The 26,303-nt window shown below is 37.9% G+C and overlaps 1 protein-coding gene and 1 non-coding gene across 8 annotated transcripts in view; both read left to right on the top strand.

The window, feature by feature from the left end:
• The window catches only part of SLC20A2 (solute carrier family 20 member 2), a 123,618-nt gene that overhangs the window by 52,734 nt on the left and 44,581 nt on the right, over positions 1-26,303 (top strand). For 6 of the 7 annotated variants that reach the window (XM_051975606.1, XM_051975608.1, XM_051975603.1 and 3 more), the window contains exons 2-5: positions 3,825-3,996; positions 17,190-17,742; positions 23,118-23,258; positions 24,848-24,933. In XM_051975606.1, the coding sequence (XP_051831566.1) occupies positions 17,454-17,742; positions 23,118-23,258; positions 24,848-24,933 (516 nt within the window). In that variant the 5' untranslated portion in view covers positions 3,825-3,996; positions 17,190-17,453. Of the gene's footprint in view, positions 1-3,670; positions 3,997-17,189; positions 17,743-23,117; positions 23,259-24,847; positions 24,934-26,303 lie in introns of those variants that run through there. The other variant, XM_051975605.1, reaches the window with a different exon arrangement.
• On the top strand, positions 1,845-1,948 carry LOC127552578 (U6 spliceosomal RNA). The gene has a single exon (XR_007951449.1). It is a non-coding gene; the product is annotated as a U6 spliceosomal RNA (small nuclear RNA).

The raw sequence follows: 26,303 nt of genomic DNA, 5'->3' as shown, positions 1-26,303 counted from the left end.
ATATGCATACATATATATAAATTATATTAAATGTGTATATATATATTATAAATATAGACACATATTACTGATAGTTCTTTGTTCATAGGAGGCATGAAAAAACTGTCCATTTTCAGACAGTTTTGAGGCATCTAGGTGGCATGATGAATAGAATGCTGGATTTGAAGTTAAGAAGTACTGAGTTCAAATTTGATCTTACACACTTATTAGCTGTGTGACCCTTAGCAAGATATTTGACCTCCCTGTGCCTCAGTTTCATCATCTGTAAAATGGAGATAATAATAGCATCTTCTTCCAGGACTGTTGTAAAGATAAAATTGAGATAACATTTGTAAAGTGCTTTGCATATATTAAACTAAAATATAAATACTATGTTGTTATTGTGCAGTGTAATTTTCTTTATACTTATATAGATGCATGTATATATAGATTCTATGTATATATGTATATGTATATAAACACACACTCCACAACGTATATTATAACAAATGACTTTCAAACTGTAGATTAAAAGAAAATAATATACAGTTTCTTTAGAAAAGTGGCCTCCAGACTTTTTTAAAATTACTTTTCTTATTAGCAACAAATAAATGGAGCATAAGCACCTATTCCCATTGTGTGTGTGTGTGTGTGTGTGTGTGTGTGTGTGTATGTGTAGACACACACACATACATACATACATGTTTTGTTATGCTGCTGATTTTGAACAGTATAAATACATAAATGTAGACTTTTCAGTAGTGTTAAGAAGCACCAGCGTTTGAGCAGGGGAGGAAGCTTTTACAAGGGTGATGCTGGCCTCTGAGTGGAAGCTGGATTTGGGGCAGAGAGGCGGGCAAATGATGGAGGGGACCTGGAGGAGAGTATGGGACAGTGAGGAGTCCCAAGTGACAACAAGTTTGTGGGAGCCTGGACAGGTAATAGTGCCCAAGACAGAGCCAGTGAAAGATGGAAGAAGCGAGGTTTGGTAGAACAGAGAAGGTCATGGAAAGAGAAGTATGAAATCCAGGCCAAAATCTATTCACATCTTCTCATCCGATGCAAAACGTGGGCCAGAGAAGCAGTTTGTAGTGTGAAAGCAGTGACTTGAACCCACCTCTCTTGACTTCAGCAACAATCACAGCAGACATTTCTGTGGTGCTTTAAAATCTGAGCACAGGCTTTTTGGGTTACTCGGGTTAGATGACACAGCATCGGGGCTGATAGAATCAGGAGCCTTACATTTTTCGCCAGAAAGGCCTTGGAGGTGACACTTTTTGGTCCATCACTTTGGGATCTATATGAGCAGGGGGGCCCAGCTTCCTTGTTGGAAGCAGGACTTAAGATTGCTGTGGGGTGCTTGTTCATTCGTTTTTCAATCACATCTGACTCTTGGGGACCCTGTTTGGGGTTTTCTTGGCAGAAATCCAGAGTGGTTTGTTATTTTCTTCTCCAACTTATTTTATAGAGGGAGAAACTGAGGGATACAGGGTTCCGAGACTTTCCCAGAGTCAGTCAGCTCGGAAGTGCCTGAGGCTGGCTTTGAATTTGGGTGTTCCTGACTACAGGCCCGAGCTCTCTCCAGGAGACCACCTCGCTGCCCCAAGAAGGGAGATTCTGTATCAGTCAAGGCGCCAGCAGTTAGGGATGAAGCGGCGCTCTTGCATGGATGAGGCATCCTGCAAAGGGCTGTTTTAACTGCTGACCCATGTGCCAAACCTCCTCTGATCTGTCCTAAATTAGTCCGCATGCCAGACTCCATATTTTTTTGGATGGTGAAAGGAGGAAAGGCTGGGAAACGTGCCCATAATTGGTGAAAGAAGGGGGGGAATCCAGCCTGTTTCTTAAAAACTGAAGTTTTTGAAGTGCTCGCTTCTGCAGTACATATACCAAAAGTGGAATGATACAGAAAATAGCATGGCCTCTGAGTAAGGATAACATGTAAATTCATGAAGCAGCCCTCATTTTTTATTAATATAGAAATGCCAGTTTTATTTGGCATTGAAGTTTAGAATTTAAAAATATATATATATGCATATATATGTATATATATATATTTATTGACTGATTAAAGCCCTGATTTTGATATTATATCTAATAATTTTAAATCGGGCAAAGGATTGTGTTCCCAAATCCAGAATTGATTCCAAGTACTTTTTGTGTTCTAATCTCCTGAGATTCGAACACGAAGAGAATATTTACAGAGTTATCAGTGATGAAATATGAAACAGAAATAGCTGGTATTTCTAAGGTTCCAATCTCTGTAGTATCAAAGTATACAACACCATTGTTTACTAGAAATGATATGACCTGTGAGTGTGAAAGTTTACTTGCCCCATAAATTCTTGCTGTCAAGATGACCTCTCACCCACCAATCAGGAAAGTTATTTTGGGTGAATATTGTTTGTGCCAGTGGCAGTTGACTTAGAAACCTGCGCAAAAAGTCCCGTCTGTTAAGTCTTCTTTGTTACCGGGAAGCATGGATCCTGTTGGATGAGTATTTAAAGTGTCACTGTGTGGAAGCTTGACCTTGGTTCAGGCTGTCAGGGGACCTATGAAGGCAGCTTTTTGTACTGATTCAAAGCCAACCACTGAGGCCTTAAACTTGATTATTCACTACAGTGGTGGCTTTCAGGAACAAGAGGAACATCTCATGGTGGCTGGGCTGGCACATTCCGAGCTCCCTTGCTGAGTTTGGGTGGCTTCCTCGCATGTATCCTCCAAGCAAGGAAGAATTTCTGGGTTGTAAGCTGGGGTTCTCCTGGCGGACTACATCGGGAGTTTGGTCATCTCTAGTAGGATGCTGATTTTCCCTCTGTTCTTTTCATCTTGCAGCCCTTCAATCTCCCAAGCTCTTATCTCGTCTGTTTTACCTAATTTTCCTCAACCTCTCATCTTTCCTTTTTACCCTGTAAAATCTGGGGTAAGAGCTCTAGAGGAGTTTCATCTTGGGTTAGATGAACAACCTCTGGATATGGTAGATCTTACCTTCTGTGGAAGTTCAGAGATACTGGAAAAATGCATCTCAAGCCTTTGACAAAAAAGACTCTGACCTGGCAGTGCTCCTAGTGGGACTGGGGTAGCTCCCTCAGCCTATTCCTTCAGCCAAGCAATTTCAACTTAGTTTAATCAAAAAAGTTCCATGGTCCCAGCATGAACACAGACATATTGAATGCCACATCTAGAGGGAATAATTAGAGTGATTAAAACTGAGTGAATTAAAATTCTTTGCCAGTTGAAATTTTTTTTTTAAATTTCCTTCCCTTCTAAATGGAAAAAGAAATTTACTGATTCAATTTTTTCTTAAAGGTATAAGAACATCCTCAGATTTTATAGAATTAAAATGTAAGAAAGGGAAGAAAAAAATGAGAAAAAAAGATGGCCTTGAGATTAGAATTTTGGATTAAGTGGATCTTCTTTATCATCTTTCACCTTGGATTAGAAAAGTTAGAGAGTATGTTGTGAGTGTTGTTAGTACAGTGGGGTAAGAGCTTAGGAGATGATATCATCTTTTATAATAATTTTAAAAACAAGGACTCATGCTGTAGGCTTTGATTTGAAATTGAAATGGCAGCTGGAGCAGCAGAGGGAAAATTGCTGGGATGTGCTGTCACCATCTGAACCAGCTTGCTGTATCAGAGTGGCGTGTTCTTGTGTACCTAGGCAGGGGGTATTGCCCCTAGCTGGAATCTGATACAGTTCTGGGCAGTAAAGAAGTGTAGATTGTGTCCAGAGAATGGAGATTTAGAGGATTGCACTTCCAGCTCTGTCACTCTTATTCTCATCCTTAATTCTTGCTGTCTTTACTTCTATTGACTTCTCTTCTGTGTTCCTCTAATTACTAGGTCATGGCATCTCCAGGCTCTGGGAGACTTGCCTATGATGATTAAAAAGATACAAAGTTTTTACCTGAAGAGGAATGATTCACAAGAGATTCCCTGCACCAAAAGAAGATCTTAATTAAGCAGATCCAAAATTTGGATTTTTTACAGACTCTAAAGACAGACACTTTTACAAGTAAGTCATTTAAACAATATTGTATTCTGAGGCGGGTAGATAAAGCAGACAGCGGTTTTAACTAAATTGTTTTAGCTGTGTCGATTTTTGTGTAGAAAAAACTTTGCCCTCTCCAGTAATCAGAATCCTCTATCTTTTATTATAATCTCTGCTCTGTAGCCAGTTATGATAGTTATGAAAGGTATAATTTATCATTCTCTTATAATTGTTGTATAGTTTGATTTTCACATTTGAAGAACTGTTTTGTAGAAGATTCAGTTTGCTTTGTTTGGCCCCAGATGGCAAAACTATGGGCAGGAATTGCAAAGAGGCATATTTGGATTTATTATAAGGATGAATATCTTAACAGTTGGAGCTGTTTTGGGAAGTTGTGCATTACCCCTAATTGGAGGTCTCTACAGAAAGTCTGGATGATCCTTTATCCCAAATATTCTACAATGGGTTCTTGTACTTGTATGAGTCCGACTAGAGATGATTGCTTCCAACGCTGATATTCTGTGATTTATTCTTTTACTTGTTCCCCAAATATCCACCCACAAAGAGAATTAATAATTGCTTCTATTATATGAGAAAGCACCATTTCTTGCCATGACAGAATAATACTGTAGTATTCAGTTATTTTTTTTTGCCCTACAGCCTTAAAAAAACAAAACGAAATCACATATTTATAAAATGTACCCCCCCAAAAAAATCAAAGCAAATGAAGTAAACTGTTTCCTCCTTCTAAAATTTCTAGGAAATAGATATGAAGTTTTTAGATTCTTAGCTCCAGAGAGTAAAATAATTTATCCAAGATCATTTATCATAGCCATTAAATTTTCTTAGAACCAAGAAAAAATTTAAATGGATTTTAAAAATCCAATAATATTTGATTTGAATTTGGTTAGACGTTCATAGAAATTTGTGAGATAAGACTAGTTTATAATCTCTCTAAAGTTTGTAGTCTCTCATTCTAGTAAAAGGGGAATAATTGTAAGGATGAACATAGAAAAGTAGAGATATTGATAATGGGAGTGAAGGAAACTGCTAAGTTGAAAATTTTACATCAGATGAAAATTTTAGTGAATCCACAGATAAAAGATAATTCTATATGGTTGATTTGGCAGATCAATGATTAAAGTAAGTCTAGTTTCTTGACTTCTGGTCCAGTTTTTAGTAGACTTGAACATATAGCAAGAAGAGGCTGGCCAAGTCAATTTAATAACTATTTCTTCTCTGTCTTGTTTGGGTCATTGCCTAAAAACAGCTGCTTAAGAATTCATGGAATGAGGACAAAAAAATACAGTATTGGATAGCAAAACATGAAAATGGTTAAGATAAAAACTTTCATTCGGTAACCTTTCCATTTATACTAGCGTTATATAAAACATCAGATTTTTATAAATAGTGTTCAGATTTGGGGAGAGGGATTTTTATTATAGTTAGCAAATAAAGAGGCAGGTGAGGATAAAGATATCTATTTATGTACAGAACAGTTTAGTTCTTTTTTAAAATAGTGGTTGAGACCAAAATATTTCCCCAATATAGCTCTTGGAACTCCGCCGAACAGCCCAACTTCTAGAGCATGGGATTAGAACAAGTAATCTGAGGAGACAGTATACCTACTATCAGAGTTCTGTCACAGTGTTGGGCAATAGAAATGTGTTTATATGTGTAAAGTGACTGGCTCAAGGAAAATCTTCACCCGTTTACAAAAAAAGATGTAACCAATAATTTAAGGAAATGTCAGTCTGGACAGTGAAAACAGAAAAAAAACATTATTATTATATTAGAAAGTGAAATATGTTTGCCCAGAAATGCAAAACAGAAAAAAAAAATGCAAAGAAATTTTCAGAGATCTGTCCAAAGCTCCTGCCCACGGGCGAATTATGCAAGATGGTTATCTGTACTTGGTTCCTTGGCTGTCCTTTAGGAGTTCACTCCTAGATACATGGACATATAGGGAAAGAAAATAGGGAGAGCTTTAGCAGAAATGTACATCTCCCCTTCCCCAACAAAAAGAAAAGATTCTTAGGATTGAGCCTCCTTTTGACTCATAAAAACCCCTCAAGGTACAAAGGAGAACTTTAAAGGCCATCTGGACCTGCTTCATACAGTTTACAGACAACGCTTTTATAATCTTCATGAGAAATGTTCATCCAGGTCACTACCTCCTAAGGTAGACCATTCTATGGATGCACTCACTGTTCTTTTGACCTAAAACCTATCAGAACTTAGCTTTTCACTTGCCACCTCTCTTTGCTTTTTTCTTTTGGTTAAATTATTCTAACTCTGCTCATTTTACTTTATTTAATCATAGCATCACAGAATTTAGAGCTGGAAGGAATCTTGAAGTTGATGTAGTCGAACTTCAACCAGACTCAGTGGTGAAATGACTCCAAAGGTCAGGAGAAAATCCAAAATTTAAAACCTCTGAATCCAAACCCAGTATTCATTCTCCTGGACCATACTGGCCCTCTTCCTTTTCTCTCTGAGCATCAATATTGCAGTTTGCTGAGATCACCATCAGAAACATTGAGGGGTTTCTTACTCCCCACTGCAGCAAAGTTCAGGACTACAGAGTTGGGGAAACTAGTTTTTTTCAAGCACTTCCTTTCCTCTCCTACTCAAGCCCTTAAATACTAACAGGGTGCCAGGGTCTTTTGGACTATTGCCTTTTCATCTCTTTCTCCTCCTCGCACTGGAAACAGTACTCTTAAGAAAGTATGATCAATGTTAACTTATTTCTACTTGTGTTTTGGGGTGTTTTTTTTTTTTTTTGCTTGTTTGCTAGCACCATTAGTTTTTTCCAACTAGATAATGGCTTTAGGGAAAAATCATCTAAATTGTGCTCATTATGTGATGATCTGCAATTTATGCAATTTGTGAAGCAATTAGTAATGGCTTTAATCTCTCTGGGCTTCAGTTTCCTTGTCTTTAAAATAAGAGTTAGATTTAGATGGCTTCTGAACTTCCTTTCATCTTTAAAATTCCACTGCTCTGTGATTTTGTTGTGCGTTGTTTCTTGTAAATCCTAAAAACTTGTAGTAGTCCAAGTAATATATGTATTTGGAATATGCAGAGTATAAAAGACTTGAAAGGGTATCTTTTGTTTTCTCGTTTTTATACTAGATTTTATTTATTTGCATGAAAGAGGGAAGTAACTGCTAGTATTTTTTCATTTTTCCTTTGATTTGTTGGGCAAAAGATACTTATTCTACTATTATCTGTAAATAAACTCTTATCCAATATTAGATCAGCAGAATATGCAATTTCTAACTCTTAAAATGTTTCCCCTTATATTATATAGCATTGGAATATGTACTTTTGATATTTCCTTGTTATTCTCCATTCAAATTTCACTTCTCTTAGATAACTAAATTTGATTTGGAACGTGAAAATTTATCATATCGTCATTCCCATAAAAAATACGTATACTGGGTCCTTTTTAGCCAATAAGGTGACAGTCTGATTTTTGGTTCCGGTATGACTGACCTTTTTCAGAATAACCACAAAAGCCTTAAGAATAACAAATATAGAACAACAGTCATCATTGTATAGAGAAATATTCTTCTGTTAGAGAGAAGCAAAAGCTACTTTTGTCATATGTATGGCAGATAAGCTAAGAATAATTTTCATTAAGAAGCAAGGCTTCATACACAGGGACATTTTGGAGTCTGTATATGAGCAATATCTCCATTTTTAAAATGAGGGTAATAAAGACACCTATCTTCCAGGGTAGTTGGAGTATAAAATGATTTGATATTTGTGAAACTTCAGTGCATTATGTAAATGCTAACTTAAAAAAAAACCTAAATGTTAAAAACTATCTTTACATGTGATTGGAAGGAAAATAAAATATTTTTTAAAAAAGAACACATAAAATGAACAAAAGGGTAGAGTCTATATGTCAATAGACTAGCAAATTGGGACTATAGAAAAGGAAAATTAAACATCTTAAATTAATTATATTATTATAAATTAAATATATTATTTTTAGATGCTATTCTTGTTTGCCAGATTTTGGAATACTAGACTAATAAACTGAATATCAATCTGGTTGATAATCTGGAACAAATAAAAAGGAATATGGTATTCCTTTACACATCAGATAAAGTAATGACTATGAGAGATACAGTCCTAGCAATAGCCTGGATCTACTTTCTGGATTAGAATTAGTAAGTATGAAGGTGACCATTTTATCGTACTTTAAGCATTCATTGTCTTCAAACTTTCTTTGCCCAAACCTCCATGAGACTCTTGTTTTAATATATGAAGAATTTAGCACTCCATTTTGCACAATATCCTAATCCATTATCCAGTTGTCTCTCCAGCTTGGTAGGCCAAAGGTTCCAAGAACCTCTAGCACATATCAGAGCCCCATAACCAGGATTTTATAATGACACTTCCGAATGGGATCTTTGTAAAAATGAATTTCTCTTCTTGCCAAAAGTGCAAACATCTTCTCTGAAGTGATTTCAGCCTGCTGGTCTGTGGAGGAAATAGCACTGTCCCTCTTGCCACCTCTCTGCTGGGACAGAGCATCCTTGCCTTACCTCTCAGTTCCTCCAGGTAGCCCCCCGAAGTCTGAAGGTGGGGCCTCTGGGCCCACCCTGCTCTTCAGTAACATAAATGACTGCTTATCTCATTCCCCACAGCGGCTCCTCCAAACATTTTCCTTTTTTCAAATCCTTCATTGCCCTGGGTTACTTAGCCCCTCCTGTCCCTGAAAAGTTTGATTCTGTACAGCATGAGCTCTCTGAGCTTCCTTAAAACTCTTCCTATTTATCTCCTGTTACTCTTAAGGCCCAGAAAAGAAGGCCATCACCCTTCCTTCTTAGCATCCCCAGATGCTTCTTCTAGTTCCCATCATGCTACCTTCAACTCAGCTGGGCCAAAGAGAGCTATTCCCTTTCCCCGTCCCCTGGTGATTTCAGTTTTCATCTGAAGTCCCACCATTCACCTAATCTCCATAATTGGTTAAGGACTCCTTGGTGTGAGGGATACACCCAGAAGAAGCCTGCATTTTGTTCTCTGCTTTCAAGAATCCTGCCACCTTTTTGAGTCTTTTTTATGCCTTCTGGTAGTAGTTACTTATCAAACTTTGCTGACTCCACCTCTGTAACCTTCCATCTGTTTCTTCTCTATTTTCTCCATTCTCAGGACCTGGCACAGGACCTCATTGATTCCCGTTTGGGTATCCAAATAACCAGCTGACTTAGATCGCCACTTCCACTCTCTTTTCCCTTCAGCCCATACTTTATGTGGATGATAGCTTAATCTTTATGCAGAGACCTAATTCATGTTCCTTCCCAGCATTCTTACTGCTTCCCAAGTACAATTCAGACTTCTTTGCCTAGTATCCAAGTCTTTCGTGCTCTGGTGCCACCCTCACTTCCCAGCATTATCTGGTTTATCTCTTTCATATTCTTTATGTTTCAGAAAAACTTGGACTACTGTGCCACCCAATTGTTGTCTTTATTAGGTTTTTGCCATGCCTTCGTAATTATGCTTGTGATGTCCCCTTGCCTTTGCAATGGAATTTCTTCACATGTCTTAGACTGCAGTAAAATTTACTATGCCTTAGGTGGATCAAAAAATAGTAATTGCAACCACACAGATAGACAAACAACAAAATTCACAATATAGGTACGATAAACAAGGAAATTACATTATGCTAAAAGAAGCCAAAGATGACAATTCTATTATCATTAATAACTGTATATGAATGAAATGGAAATATAAATGTAAAATTAAGACATTCCTTGCTCTCAAGAAGTTCATAGCCTATAGCGGTAGAGAATCCATATGGGAAATTTCAGCTGCAAAATGAGAAGGTCTCATATCTCTCAGTGCATAAGCTCAGCACATAACACCTCTAACTGAATGTCACTTGCATTGATGAAACCCTTATCAGTTTCTGATGCTGACCCATTGCCATTTGCCAGTGACTTTGGGGACAAGTGCGTTCTTCCCTGGGGCTACAGGAGCAGGCCAGGGTGACTCCTCAGGATGACAACTGAGGGGGCTGGTCGGGAGGACTCTTCAGTTCAAGGGCCTGCAGGGTCTGAGGTGAGATGGTAGTCAGTCACAGGGTGGCCCGGCATCTATCACCTGCTCTCTTTCCCTGGGGGGAAAATACTCCCCTGGGGGGGTATTGCTTCAGTTACACTAACTTTCCTGCCCTTTGGGTGGCAGTTGGTACAGGAAGCTGGCCCCTTCTCCATAGGAGTCACTACCCCAGATGAAGACCTTGAGAACTAGTTAAAGGAAGTTTAGTGCAGTAGGAGTGTGGCCATTCCCAGGCCCATTGAGCTTCTCTGCCTTGAAATTGGTCAGTAGCTGTTGCTAGTGGTAGTGAGGAAAATAGGCCCCCTCATGACAATAATTTCTTCCCTTTATGATTATGCAGGAGACAAACAGGAAGCAGATTTTGTAGTTTTAGGATGGGGGAGACTGCTATTCCAAGTCTCTTAGGTTCAGAGTGCTAGGCTGGCTCCATCAGGGCCTGAGGGGAGATGTTGGTCGAATGGTGGGTGTTTCGCCTGGCACCTGCTGTCTTTTGTTTCTCTTGGGTGCCTTGCTTCTTCAGCTAGGCTGGCTTGTCTGCCCTATGAGTCGCAGTTCATTGGCAGTTGGTTCGTATCTGGTACGCATGGTTCCAATTGTCCTAGCTTCTAAATTCATAGAGAGAAAAGTTAACTGAATTACAAGAAGAAAAGTAACACAATAATCATAGGAGACTTTGTCCTTCTCTCAGATTTGGTTATAGTTAACAGAAAGATAAACAAAGGGATAAATCTGGAATTCAACAAATTCCTGAAGTCTTACCCATCCTTTAAGATCTGCTGATGCTAGTTAGGTGGTGCAGGGGATAGAGTACCAGGACTGAAGTCAGGAGAACCTGAGTTCAAATGTGACCTCAGACATTTACTAGCTATCTTCCCTTGAACAAGTCACTTTGCCTCAGTCTCTTTACCTGTAAAATGGGAATAACAACAGCACCCACCTCCCAGGGTTGTTATGAGGTTCAAATGAAATACTATTCACAAAATGCTTAGCACAGTTCCTGGCATAAAGTTGACAATAAGTACTTGTTTCTTTCCTTTCTTCCTTTCCTTCATTCTAAGACCAATTCAGGGCCACCTTCATGAAATCTTTCATAATTTTTTTCTCATTGATAATAATATCTTTCTCAACAGAACTCATTTCACCTTTTGCTTTGCATCTTTCTAATTCACTAACCATTTAATATTTTGTATTAAACATAACTATATTTATGCTCTCTCATCCTTCTAGATTTCTTCTAGATAATTTGAAGTTGATAAAGGAAAGGATCATATCTTAAGTAAATTTTGTCTCTCTTTCAACATCCAATGTCCCTGCACACAGAGGGACATAAAAAGTTTTTGAATAGTTATATAACTTTTTTTGTATTTCATAATTACACATAGAATTTCTTCTCAAGACTTTTTTGGGGGCCAAGCTTTTACATTATTATTAATTCAGCTTTTTATATGGAAAAGAGTGTTGGACTTGGAGTCTTGAAATAAAATTCTGTCTCAATATTTACTATGTGTGACCATAAGAAGATCATTTAGCCTATCTGAACTTCATTTCCCACTTCTGTAATAACTTTAGTACCTGTGTCCTAAGACTGTCATAAGGATCAAATGGGACATTGCATGTGAAGCTCTTTGCAAACCATAAAAGTATTATATAAATGTTAACTATTATTCTAGTGCAAAGATAATGATCTCACAATGGGTACTTCCTCCAGTGATACAGGTCACTACTCTTCTATGCTTAGTAGATATCTTCATGAGCTGCCAAAAAAAAAAAAAAAATCATCTGTGGTGGCCAAGTCTCTGTCATGAGCCTCTCTTCCTTTAAGCTAGGTTGATCTTTGAAATGTCAGTGATCTAATCTGTTGGGGTTGGGGGGAGCTACTCATATTCTTTCCTGACTGGTAGATTTTGCCAATGCTGGCACTTCATTGGTGTAGCTTTGAGAACCTTGGGTCACTTCCACAGCACAATAAGGCATTGGAGAAGGTCATTAGAAAAAGGGAAAATGCATGTAGGCTTGCCATTTATAACACTGCCTTTTAGAGCACAAAAAACCTATCCACTTATGATAGTTATGCATTCTCTCTGTCTGATTCTTTCTCTTTTCCCCTTTCTCTCCCCCTCTCCCTTTGTCTCCCCCCTTTCTTCCTTCTCTCTTCCCTCTTCCCCCCAATCCCCACTGTAGAATGTTTTATTACTCAAATAGTTTCTGCTTCCTTTTTAAAAATAGATTTTGATTGTTATATTTTGCTTTTATATCACGCAGATTTCCCCCATATGTTTCCCCATAACTCCTCCCAAAGAGCCATAAAAGAAAAAAAAATTTTAAAAGAAAAGATAGAAAAAATTAGTAAAACTAATCAATAAGTTGGAAAAAAACACAAGTATCATGAGGATAGTAGGTTTTTTGTGCTCTTCTTTAACAGGCAGTGTTAAGAATGGCAAGAGTATATGCATTTTCCCCCCTTTTTCTTAAAGACCTGTTCCAGTGCCTTAATGTGTTGTGGAAGTGTGACCCAAGATTCTCAAAACTACACCAATGCTCCATATCCATGGACTCCAACGGGACTCTGCAAAGAAGTGGGCCTGTCCTTAATTTCTATAATAGTACTTAACCAAAAATAAACCTTACAGTTATTCTTACAGGGTAAATATGAGCTACTGCTTCGGGAATAACAAGGAACATGTGATTTAGTGGAGAGGAAACAGCTGAAGAGAATTAGAAGGGCTGGGGCTGTGAGACATCTCCTGATCTGAGAAGCAGCACTTTGAAAACATCCAAAAGCTCTTCTGATAAAGAAGTAGAGGGAATATACACCACATGTAACACAGGTCAGGGATTGCCCTGTCCTTGGAAAGCTGCTTCTAACACTTCATTTCCATCTTATAGGGCTCTGAACAAATGAAGATCCCTTTCCATTTCATCCTTCGGGAATTTTTTGTGGCTGTCCTTGTTTTGTTCAGAGATTCAGCCTCCCTTTGGATTCTGTTCTCCAGGATTGATAATAATAACTGATATTTCTATAATGTTTTCAGATTTTACACACTTTGAGATAGGTACTAGCAGTAGCTTCATCCCCAATAACAGAGTATCAGAAGTAGCCTTCTCCTATCACCCTGTAACTTCCTTAACCCTATTTCACTCTAGGCTCTATTGCTTCTCCTTCTGGTCTGTTCTTCACCTTCCCCGTCTCCCTCCAAGATTATGGCTTCTTCTGTAGACCTGCCATTTCCAGCATCACAAAATTGTGTACAGACCACATATGTATGTGTGATGTTTGAAGGTAGTTAAGGCAGGTTTCAGGATAGTTTCTATTTCCAAGTACTTGAAATTGGCATTTTTAGTGAAATAGTGAAAGAGTATATAATTAACTCAAACGCAATATACTCAGATCAGTATTTTGAATCATAAAAGTCCGTTAGACAATACTTTCTGTATTAGTTAGCTACTGTTGCCAAGAAGGAATCTTCTGTGTTTTTTTGATAAGATCAGGCAAGGAAAGCAAAGAAGTCTTGTTGTCTGGGAGAAATATATTTTAGCTCATTTATCCATAACCATATGGGGAAATAGACTGCATTATATACTACAAGGAAACATTCTTACTTCTACCCAAAAATGAGAGCAATAGAAATTCAGGTGTCTTTCCCACCCAGTCCTAGAGGATGAGAATGAGGATGTGTGATAGGATTTGTTCTGGGTGGGTTAGTGTGAAAAAGTTTTGGTTTCCTGGAAGAATAGCTGCAGAGCAGCAGAGATCAGCAACCAAATGAGATAAGGTGTATGAAGTGTCTCACCAGACTTAAATGAACTTTATACGAATGTCACTTTTTGGAATCTTGCTCACTTTTCTGGGTGTTGGTGTTTGGGCGCACATTTGTGAATGTTGGGGGTGGTAGCTAGCAAGCCATTAGCCCTGCTGTTGCTGTGGGCCAGTTTTCTAAAACACTGAGCAGACTCCACAAAATGAAATCTCATAGGAATAAATACAAAGTTGAGGTGCAAAAAATCCATTTAATAAGTGCAATATGGAGAAGGCATAACTAGAGAGCAGTTTGCCTTAAAAAACAAAACAAAGCAAAAAACCCTTTAGGGGTTTTAGTGGATGAAGTCTGGTGGCTTGCCACGTATAGCAGCCAGAAAAGGAATGCTCCCTCTGGTTTCACTAAGACAGAGGGCCTCGAACCAGGAAAGTGATCATCCCACTGTATTCTGCCCTTCAGCTGCTTTTGGAGCACGTTCAGTTCTAAGTGACACGTTTTAGGAGTAACCTGGATAATGCTGAGAATCGCTGGAGGAGGGCAAACAGGATGGGCCGTGTGAGGATCACACCAAAGTGACAGGAGTACAGAGAGCCTAGAGAAGACTCTTCCTAAGCCCATGCTGTCTGGGAGGTTTTCTTGGCAAAGATGCTGCAGTGCTTTGCCATTTACTTCTCCAAGGGACTCCTGCAAGCAGAGCTTAAGTGACTTGCCCAGGATCACTAGGCGGTGATAGCGACTGTATTTGGGCGTCCCTGAACACCCAGGCCCAGCACTTGTCCACTGGGCTATCCAGCTGCCTCCTAAAAACACTTTCTAGGTACATAACAATTGTCTTTGAATATATTTTAATATTTGAAACCCATCTTATGGGAGATGAAGTAGCCTTTTTTACCTTGGGCTCAGAACTAGAAGAGGTTGGTTTGGTAATAAGAAAACACTTTGTACCAATTAACTTTGTAACAAAGTGGAGTGGACTACTTCAGGAAATAAGTATTGGTTTTCTTTTCAACAGGTGTGGTAGTATAGGCTGCCTGGCCAGGCTTGTTCTCATGTTCTAGAAGGGATATGGATTGGTCTGTGAGGTCTCTGCCTATTTTAAGAGTATAAGATATTAGAAAAATTTTAGGACCTGCAGAATTGCATTGACAATATATTTATCAACATAACATGATTTGCACCTATTTCTTTATAATCCCTATAGTCCCTCCAGAGTGCCTTGCATAGAATAGGTACTCAATAAATAGAATGTATACAGTGAATTTGTAAAGCTTTTTGCAAAACCATCATCTTCATCATTATGTAATACTCTCTATATGTTACTTTGTTAAGTATAATACAGAAAATACACAGATCGTAAAAACTTGCATTTTATAGAATTTTAGAATTTATAAAGTATTCTCATAAACATTATTTCATTTGATCTTCACAGAAGCTGTGTGAGAAAATTAAGACATATATTATTATCTCTATTGTGCAAATGAGGAAACTTTCATTCAGAAAGCCTTAATGATTTGACATGATTGAACAGCTAGCACTCGACAAGTCTTCTTCCTGTAAATACAGTGCTCTATAACACTCGTATTGTCTTTTAGAATGTTTTTTCTCAATTACTTTTAAAAACAATTTTAATAATCACTTAAAATTTTTTTGAGTTCCATGTTTCTTCCCTTCTTCCCTTTCTCCCTCTCTGAGAAATCACACTTTGATGTAGATTATACATGTACATGTATATATACCATATATGTATTATACATGTACATATGGTATTAAGCACATTTCCATATTAAACATGTTGCAAAAAAAAAACCCCAAACAACCCAATAAAAAGAAAGATTATATACTTTTATCTGTTTTCAGACTTCATCAGTTCTTTCTTTAGAGATGAATAGCATTTCTCATTATAAATCCTTCAGGATTGTCACATCTTTGTATTGCTGAGAATGAATCACTCACAGTTGATCATCATATAGTACGGCTATTACTATGCACAATGTTTTCCTGGTTCTGCTCACTTCACTTTGCATCAGTTCATATAAATCTATCTGCTTACCATTTCTTATAGCACAATAGTATTTCATTACAATCGTGTACAACTTAATTCAGTTTTTCCCTAATTGATGACTATCCCCTTAATTTCTAGTTCTTTGCTGCTACAGAAAGGACTGTATAAAGATTTACATGCACATAGGGCTTTTTCTTTTTTGTTTCATTTCTTTGGGATACAGATGTAGTAGTAATATTGCAGGGTTAAGAGTATACACAGTTTTATAGGCCTTTGTGCATCATTCCAAATTGCTCTCCAGAACAGTCAAATCAACTTACAATTCTGCTATCAGTCTGTGAATGTCCTGGTTTTTCTATATTCCCTCCAACATTTGTTGTTTTTCTTTTTTATCATATTGACCAGTCTGACAGATGTAAGGTGGTACCTCAGAATTGTATTAATTTTCATTTCTCTATTCATTGTGATTTAGAGTATTTTTCATATGACAATAGATTTCTTCTTCTAGAAAATATCTGTTCATATTCTTTGACCATATATCAAAATTCTCTTCTTTATAACCCATTAGAACAAACTACTCAAATGATAAATCTGGTCCTTCATCTAGTAATAAATAAATAAATGAGTGAGCAGAGAAATAGATAAGTAAATTTCCACTTGAAGTGTTTATGATTATATTGCCATTTGTTTAATTTTAAGACATGCTCCTTTCCTCATCTTCACACTGCATAGCAAATATATTTTGTGTGTGTGTGTGTGTGTGTGTGTGTGTGTGTGTGTGTGTGTGTGTGTTTATCTATAAGTACATTGTGATTATGGTGCTCTTGAACAGGTGTTGGCAGGTCTGCTGTCTGTTTTTTGTAAGGCCCATGAGCTAAGAATAGTTGTTACATTTTAAAATAAAATTTTAGTATAAATTAAAACTCATTCTTAGGTTGTGGGCAGAGGTTCATGTTTACCCCACTCTTTCCCCCCTCCCACTGTAGTTTGCCAATCTTTGCAAATTTTCATTTTAGAAAAGTTTGCTTTTGTTGAAGTCCTACTTTATCTTCTTGTCTTTTGGAGATAGCTATTCATTTCTCAGAACAATGATAACTTATATTTATATCTTTATAATTGCAAAATTAAAATCTCAATATATTAAAGCTTTCCATTCCAAAATATGGTAACAATGTGTGATCTAGGCATCGATGATCCCATTAAAAGCTAGTGTTTCTTTTTGTATTGACCTAATTATAATCTTACTTGAATTGCACTATGGTTCAAAGTGTCACATGCCAAGTTAGATCCCATTAGTAGGCTTAAAACATTTATTTCTGAAAGAACAGATTGTTACAGGTTGCTGAGGGTAATTGATTTCTTTGCTTCTCTTTCTGTTACAGGAGGGGATATCACAGCATTTCCAGTCTCAGAGAAAAATATGGAATGTGTTTTACTGCTGACTGAACACAACCAAACAAACTGTACAGACAATAGTTTGAGAACCAGCAGTTAGCAGTTTGCTCAAGCTCGAACACTACCCAGCACTTTCCAGAGAAAAATCTCTGTTTACAAGAACTCTACCTTACAGGGTTTTTACAAAACCTCAAGCTTGGCTTATTTAATTATTTCTACAAAGGAAAAATTCCTGCAGTCTACTTGCAAAAATGGCTATGGATGATTACTTGTGGATGGTCATTTTGGGCTTTATCATAGCCTTTATCTTGGCGTTTTCTGTTGGTGCAAATGATGTGGCCAATTCCTTTGGTACAGCGGTGGGCTCTGGCGTGGTGAGCTTGAAGCAGGCTTGCATTTTGGCATCAATATTTGAAACAACAGGCTCAGTATTGTTAGGAGCAAAAGTAGGAGAGACTATTCGAAAAGGTATCATTGATGTGAACCTGTACAATGATACAGTGGAGACACTGATGGCCGGGGAAGTTAGCGCCATGGTTGGTAAGTGGATGTATTCTTGTAAGTGATGATTATCCACTGGCCTAATTTCTTGTAGATCTCTTTTATTATGTACCTATGAAAGTGATTTTTCTTTGATTTTGGGAAATGTGAGAAGGAGTGGGTGACTTGGCATTTAAAACATTATTTTTTCTTTCTAGGTTTATACTGTCTATTGTTTTTTTGGGGGGGTGGGGTGGGGAGTAGTCATTTTAGTTTAAGCAGAAATTCATTTCATCAGGTTTTCAATAGGCTTAAAAACACCATTGAAAATAACTTTTCATTGTTTTTCATAATCATGAAAGGTCTATTATTGTAAGTAATAGAATGACCTTATGGATTATTAATAATTATGATGCATTAGGTCACTAAGAAGTAAAATATGTCTACAATCACCCATTTTGAAGGCTTACTTAAAAAGTTCCCTTAGCTTATGCAAACATATTTAAAATTTTTCAATAATCAATTTGTTTAAAAAAAACAATAACAGTTTTGAACAATTTGATTTTTATATTCCAGATTAATTCTGGAGCAATAAGATAATGTCTTCATTAATTGCATATGTTTTAACTAAATTCTGGCTTCCCACAGTCATCATAATCCTTTGTTGGCTCTTGTTTTGACTGTCAACTCTATCCAAGGGAGGTCTCTATGGTTTGGTTTCTGGCTAAGAAGAATTTTTGTCACCTATTCATAGTAATAAGCTTTTCTTGGTAGTCTTAGACTTGTCTCAAATAAAAGGAAATGTGTTAGAGCTAAATAAAATATGCTAATGACCTGAAATGCTAGTATTAAAGTGCCCAACTTTGAAAATGTATCCACAGTCTTTAGGCAGAAATCTGGATTTGAGGATGTTGCTATGCTGTTGGATGCATAGACTTTTAGGACCAGCAGGGACTTTAGAGATCACTTACTCCAGAGCTTCTTAACTGTTTTTGTGTGTTGGGTCTCTTTGACAGTCTGATCAAGTTCTTCTCAGAATGTTTTCACATGTATAAAATAAAATACATAAGATTACAAAGAAAACCACTGATAGTGAAAGTTGTCCATTTAACAGCTAAACCAATTAAGATTGAAGAAGTATTTTTCCCCATCCAAATTCATGGATCCCTTAAAAGCCTTTAACTCAGTTATCTGCGGTATCCCACAATAAAATGTGTTGAAGGCAGCTGATAGTGGTCTTTCTCCTTTCCCCAGATGGAGGTGGCAGCAGGCAGATGATCAATGTAGGCAGAGTAGGAGGGGAGAGAGGTCTGGGCGAGAGGTGAGCTCGCACTTGACCCCTGGAGTGGGGAGGGTGGCGTGGTAGGGGAATCACCAAGGCCCCACGATGGGCTGTGGTCCTGCCTGTATTTCTTTTACCCCTAACTTTGCTTAAATACAGGTAGCGTAAGGGTTGCCGTGCCTGAATCAGGGTAGCTTACTTCAGCAAATCATTTTGAGAAGACTTGCTTGAGACAGCTCCTGGATGCTTACTAACCCTAGTTCTGCTCCAGAAAGTGTCTGTGTTTCAAACAAAGCCTAAGATGTTTAGTCTAACACTTGTCGTGGAATTTTGGCCTCCTCTTCATTGAAATTGCTGATCACAATTTATTGAATGTTATCAAAGTTTTCGGGAAATGAGCGAGATTTATAGCAGTCCTATCTCAATAGGACTCAATAGCAGGGATAACACGTTCATATTTATTCAAAGCCAGCTGTAATTAAAATTTCCCATCAGGTTGTTTTGGGTTGTTTGAGGGATGTTTGGGCTCAGGGGAAGAGGAATACTCAGAGGGGTTGTTTGTGCTTCTTTCTCGAAGAGGACCATGATGTCAGGAAGGTGATGCTTTGAATGCACGTGAATTGGACTTAAGGGAGGGAGGGCTGGGCGGGTCACCTGCCTCACTTTCCCCTCATTCATTCATTCATTCATTCATTTCTTATTTATGTAGATTCTTTCCTTTTTTGGGCCTAGGAGAAAGAGGAGATTCTTTGCCTCAGTGGCTACCCAGCCTTAATCCCCGAAGTGCAGCTTCAGTAAGACTGAGATCCCTTGTAGACCTTAGCTTAAGAAGGCCGTGGTCTCCACTGCAGCCAGGGCCACCTCCACTTGTCTTGGTCCATATCTGGACTCACATGTGATCATCTCTAGTCATCCTGACCTATGTCTGGCCACTGGACCCAGATGGCTCAGAGGGAAAGTGAGGCAAGTGACCTTGCCCAGCCTTCTCTCTCCCTCCCCACCCCCCCCACCCCCATTTACATCCAGTTCACTCACATATCACGGCAGCACCTCCCTGATATCATGGTCCACTTCAAGAACAAAGGACAAACAACAAGAGGGACAGAAAAAAAAAAAGCACAGTACATACTGAGCAGAGTTTCCCCCTTCCCTCACCCTTCTCTCCGTTCCTTTTAATCAATGGGAAAGGTGATGTTTTAGCGGAAAGGCTTTCCAGAGAGCACGACTGGGGGCAGTCCCTGAAGTAGTGCAGCTTAAAGACTTATACTGCTGTTACCTGGCCCTACTAGGACTTGTCAAGGGTCACCTCCCGATTCCTGGCTCCATGCCAGGAGAGTGAGAGGCTCCTGGGTGCCCCTCACCTCAGCCACCATCGGAGCTAGTCGTCTCACTCAGCACTTTCCCTTTTTCTTTTCTTGTTTGCTTTGGCTTTATTCTTCTTGGTTTATACTTGGACAAGCAGCAAGTCCCTCTTCCCACTTTAGAGGAAAGGGACAAGATTTAATGAGGTTTTTATCTATTAAAATAATTGGAATCCTTTGGACTGGGAACTCTGTAAACATAAGGTATTTTTGGTTTTGTGGTTATTCCTGCTCTGGTCAAAACCAAAGCTCATCCGTCCAGATGCCTGGATTTTCCCAGTCCTCGTCTTCTAAATTCAACATCCATTTCTTCTTTTTCCCTTCTCCCCCTTGGTTCCCTATTTTTTTCCCCCTTCTTGGCTCTTTTACTTTAGAAACTCTCCCTGCAAGCTTTGTGTCTCCATGCATTCTCATGATGCTGTGCTGGAGTCAGGTTGATTCGCTTGGGCAGGATGAGTTGTGAGTAGCAGCTGAATTTCCTGAAGTGGGTTGGGGTCTTGTTTTGTTTTCCTTTCACTCCAGCACAGCCCCTACCTGGCTCGCTCATTGCCTCTGCTCCTTTGCTTTGACTCCTTATGCTAGCTGCCTTATTTGAGATAACCAGTGTTTGTAGAAGCCTTGTAGGGACCCCAGCCCCCAGGGGATGCTCAGCATCTTCTCATGGCAGCCCCTGCTGCTGCATGAAGAAACCACTGCCTGCACTGCCCCCCACTCTCCTCCCTCCAGCTGCCCTTCCAGTGACCACTCCTTCGCCTTCCAAATACCTCCCCTTTCTTTGTAGCATCCCCCCCTCTCTCTCTCACCTCTTCCATGTACCCACTAGACCTTGCCTTGACCATTCCTTTTCTTCTTCCCCAAAACCTTTGTGCCCCAGGATTTTTATCTTTCCCCCCACCCTCCTGTTCTTTTATCTTATAACCCCAGTCCTAACTGTAAGTTCATCCTTTTATTCGTATAAGACCCCTTCATCCTGTGTTAAAATATTCCTTTTTATTTCCCACAGTTCTTCTCCCCAGGCTCAAACCTAATCCTTCTCCCCCATCAATCTCCACCACTGTCCTGAAATTCTTCCCCATCGTCCTTGATCAAATCCCAATGTTAATCCAGGGTCTTTCATTTTTTTCCCCAAGTTTTCTCTCTCACTTTTCCTGTCCTTTCAGATACTCCATCATTCCCTTTTGTCCTCCCTCCCTTCCTTCCTCCTCCAGTCAGTCCCTGTGTCCCCTGCCTCTCCCTATAAGCTTTCCTGCTCCAGGACATTATTATATGGTCAGCCAGAGAAAGCAGTAGCAACTTTCATGAAGGAAAACTGCAAGGTCTGAATTCAGTTGGGTGAGTTTTTAATGTTCTGTTACCTCATTAGAATATTAGAAAAAAATTTAAATGTAAATTGAAAAATTCTTTAAGAAAAAAAACAACAACTGTGATTTCATATCATGAAGCGCTCTTTCTCAAATCTTAGATTTTTCCTAGTGATTTGGAAATCTCAGGGCCCACACTGGACAAGGCTGGGTGCTGCCATGGAGCTTGTTTTCAGTCCAGTGACTGGCAAACACATTAGTGGCCACTTGCCTTCTCCCTCTTTCACACGTTTTGGTGCATGCACATGTCATTCCCTAGCTTTCATTGACTCAAAGGTCAGCATGCACAACACTCATTGATCGAAGCAGCTGTCTCTGTTGCTTCACAAATAGGTAGTTAGAATTACTGTGATCATACAGATATTTATTTTCCTGTGACTTGTAAGATTTTGTTTGAATAAAATGCCAGGAGTCTGCCTAAAAGTACTGCTGCTGCTGCCAAGCAACTCAACTTTTCTCCAGAATTAACATTTGGGATTAATAACCTACTCTGCTTATCAGCCAAAACCTTTGTTCCCTTACAACTTAGTATTTGTATTTCAACAACTGTTTCTGAAAGTGATCTCTCCCAGCTGAGGCTTTAATGCTCACTGCAAAATTTGTTCTGCTTACGAAAATATATTCTGAAGAGAACTAGAGCCTAGAAAAATATTATGCTTAGAAAAGATAGTGACATAAAGGTGAAATGACAATGTGCTAAACTTAGGGATTATTTTAATTCCTAATCAATAAATAAAAGGAATAAAGGAGAGTCACCATGACAGGTATTGCCCCAAAATGAATACTCACAAAATAGTGCTAAAATGTCAGCACTCCAATAGTCCCTTTTTTGGGGTTAATGGCCAAAAAGTAATGTTAGTATGTTTGTAATGGTATAAACTGGCATTTCAACATGGCAACATGAGAATGGAAAAGGACCATAGACATCATCTACTTCTACCTCTTTTTTGAGAGTTGGGAAAATTGAGAACCTCAAGAAACCAGATGATTTGTCCAAGGTGACACAACTGATTAGTCTATGAGTCAGGTCTGTCTTGAGCCCAATAGATAAACAAGATATTATTAAAGAATCATGAAATCTTATAGGGTAGATGTCATCTTTACTGTTTCCTTTTTTTAAAAAAAAGTTTTTAATCCCTTGCTTGGTTTTGACCAAACTTCATATTAGAATATGTCCATTATCATCAACAACTAAATATGGAGAAGTTGGGATTAGTGGCAGGAGTAGTTTCTTTGAAATATAGAATCATCAAAAGCTGAGGTCTCTACATGTCTTCTGACTAAACACATTAGAATTTTTTAAAAATCTAGGTGTAACACCATGTGAAAAATATTCCATAGAAAGACTAATCTGAGGAGTTTTTGTTAATGTCTTTACTAGATGCTCTTCATCTAATTCTTTTTTCTTTCTTTTCATCTTTCAATTTCTAGGTTCTGCTGTTTGGCAGCTGATAGCGTCATTTTTGAGACTTCCAATCTCAGGAACCCATTGCATTGTGGGTTCTACCATAGGATTCTCACTTGTTGCAATTGGTACAAAAGGTGTACAGTGGATGGAGCTTGTCAAGATTGGTAATTGTCATTTCCTTTCATATATAGGAATAAATTGAGAAAATCTTTGTTAATGAGAAAAAATTTTACAGAAAAATGTTTTTCCATTTTTCTAAATTCTAAATCAAAATCCTATTTTGATTATTTAGGAGTCATGTATGTGTGATATTTCCTTAAATTGTTTTGTGTTTGAAACATAACTATAATAGAGATTGTAAAATGTTTTATGTTAAAATTTTTTTAATAGTCATTCCTTTTAAATACCCATTAATCATTCAGCCTTGAAACATCGATATCTATCTATTGCTCTCAGGAGGAACAGAAATAGTGTGACCAAGATGACCAAGATTAGCTGTTAAGTCCTTAGTGAGGAAAAATGCAATAAATGAATAGGAAGTGGAATTTGTGGCAATGGGTAAACCTCACATTGAGCTAAATGATATTGAACTTATAGAATTCCTAAGATCATCTATTCAGTTTGGGATTTAGCTATCCTGGATTCCACCCAAAGAAAACACCTTGGCTCTTCCTATATTGGCCCCTTCAGAGCCAACATACATTTTATCTGATGCCATGGCCTTGAGGAGGAACAAGGCAGTAGGGATGCAGATGGAATGCCAGGATATTCTGATATTCTACCAGCTATTTTTGGTTATCAACAATCAGATGAATAATAACTCTAACCCCTTCAATAGCCTATCTCTATCCCCCATCATTCCCAGGGATTCTATAGAGACACAGCATGATTATGATCTCTTCTCTCTTTTGCCCCTCTCTTTTAGTCTCCCCACTAGTTGGTCATTGTTGATCAAGCCAGAGGAATCGGAATTGAATTGAATTAGCTGGATACCTGGCTTGACAGGCTGTGACCCAGTTAAGAGTCTTCCCTGAGATTAATGAAAATATTAGCATAGCCTCATGAATGTCAAAAGGCTAACTGGCCACTTGGGAGCAATCAGTCCACAGAGATCAGTTTGGGGGTTGTTCAATCTAGGAATTGGTATAGCTGTTACATTACTCTATCTGCATAAGTGAAATAAGGGGAGGAGAAAAGGAATCCAGTGAGCATTCTAAATTTAGCTTCTTGAAAAAGGAAGATCCGAGGAGGAAATGATGTAACTGTGTACCCATGATGTCTATATTCTTGAGTAACTTTGTATATGTTTATATAAATGTTAACTGTATATTATGAAAAGCTAATCTTGAAATTTTATATATAAGTTGTACCCTAAGCTTTGTGGGTGGCCCCTAATATTGACATGACCTTTGTAAATTTTTAGGATGAAATTTTTTGTGGACCTGACAATTTTTTTAAACTATGTGCAAAACTAAAATAATGTATATAGAAAAACTTATTTGTTTTTTAAAGGAATTAGGAAGAACAAAAGAAATTTTATTATCATTAATTAGGAAAAAGTTATAAAACTTATCTTTTCTAACTAAAATACTTCCTTTAAAAATAGAATTTGATGGAATTGTAAAATAATTCAAAGAACCTTTTTATGTGTAATGTGTCAACTTATTATATTATACAAACTCATCCACGATTTTGTAGAATATTAACATTTATTAGATATTGTGTTTTTTGTTTTTGTTTTTTAATTATTCAGTTGCTTCTTGGTTTATATCTCCACTGTTGTCTGGTTTCATGTCTGGCGTGCTGTTTGTGCTGATCAGACTTTTCATCTTAAAAAAGGTAAGCAGAGTTGGTATCCTTAATATATAGCCTGACTCCTTTGGTAGTCTTTCAATACAAGTAACATTGGGAGGGAATGGAAGTAGAATGACTTTCGTATTCTGACACAGTCCCTGGTCTGGGATGAAGAACCCTACTTTATTTTAAGGAGCTAAAAAGGAAATTTCAAAGATATTAATTATTTAAGGACAGCATATCTGTCCCCATCCCTTGCCCTCTACTCCCCCCATCTGCCTAAAATCAAAAGGAAGATTTTCTTTGTCTTTAATTTAGATATTAATCAATACACTTGATGTAATACAAAGACTTTCAAGAGGAAAAAAAGTTCTTCTCTGAAATTAAAATATGTAATGGATGAGTCTTTGCTAGGATTTGGGAATTGTGTAGCTTTGCACTGAAACACTCCTGAAGTTTCCTTTAAACCCAGGTTATTTTCACATTGCTTATGATTCAACAGCCTTGACAAACTGATGATTTCAGGAAAAAAATAATGGTGGGATGGAAGGAGAGAACAGTGTGACATAGTAGAAAGAGTGCCAGATATAAAGGAAGTGGACCTGGCTTCAAATTTTGGCTTTGTGTGCCCAGAGCATCACTTGCCCTTTCTTGTTCTCGATTTCCTCATGTACAAAATAAAGAGGTGGGAAAAAAGGAACTTCAAGGTCCTTTCCAACTTGATGTCTGATCCTGAGATGAAGGGAATAGCTATCAAAAAAGAACATTGAAACTAAGAGTGGAAGCCTGGCCATTTATATGAAAACATGCTCAGATTAACATTATAGACTGGTATATTCTTTAATTTTACTGCTAAAGGATTTTCATGATGCCTTTAAAACTAGGCTGAAGCACTCTCTGAATAGGTTATCCTTGATGAAGACCATGAATTATGATCATGAGTTATACTCTTCCTGGAGAATGGCTTTGTATTCCTTTGTTGCTTATCTCACAATCTCTTATTGAGTTTCTGTTTTATGGATGATTGTAGCAGTATCAGCTGCTTAAGGTTAATATGTTAAATATTTTAGGAGAATTAAAAGTAAACAAAAAAACAAGGAACTGAGGTTGGCATCTCTTATTTTAAGAGTTTTATTAGGAAGCAGTATAGTTCAATGAGTTTTTTATTCAGTAAGCTGCTCTTCAATAATTAGTGTTGAAACTGTCATTTTATAGCACAAATGACTGAATGAGTTTTCATGCTGAATGTTATTAATGAACAGGAATATTCTATAAGGAATTTAACTCTTAATCCAATCCAAGCCAAAAAAAATTTATTAATCACCTTCTATGTTCAAGTTACCGTGTTAAGTGCTGAGTCTACAAATATAAAATGAAAAATAATTCCTGTCTCCTGGAAGCTGATAGTCTTCTGG

The sequence above is a fragment of the Antechinus flavipes genome, chromosome 2 (assembly GCF_016432865.1).
Source record: "Antechinus flavipes isolate AdamAnt ecotype Samford, QLD, Australia chromosome 2, AdamAnt_v2, whole genome shotgun sequence".
NCBI classification, from domain to species: domain Eukaryota; kingdom Metazoa; phylum Chordata; class Mammalia; order Dasyuromorphia; family Dasyuridae; genus Antechinus; species Antechinus flavipes.
The sequence above is the reverse complement of the archived record's forward strand: the minus strand, read 5'-3'. Positions and strand labels throughout refer to the sequence as shown.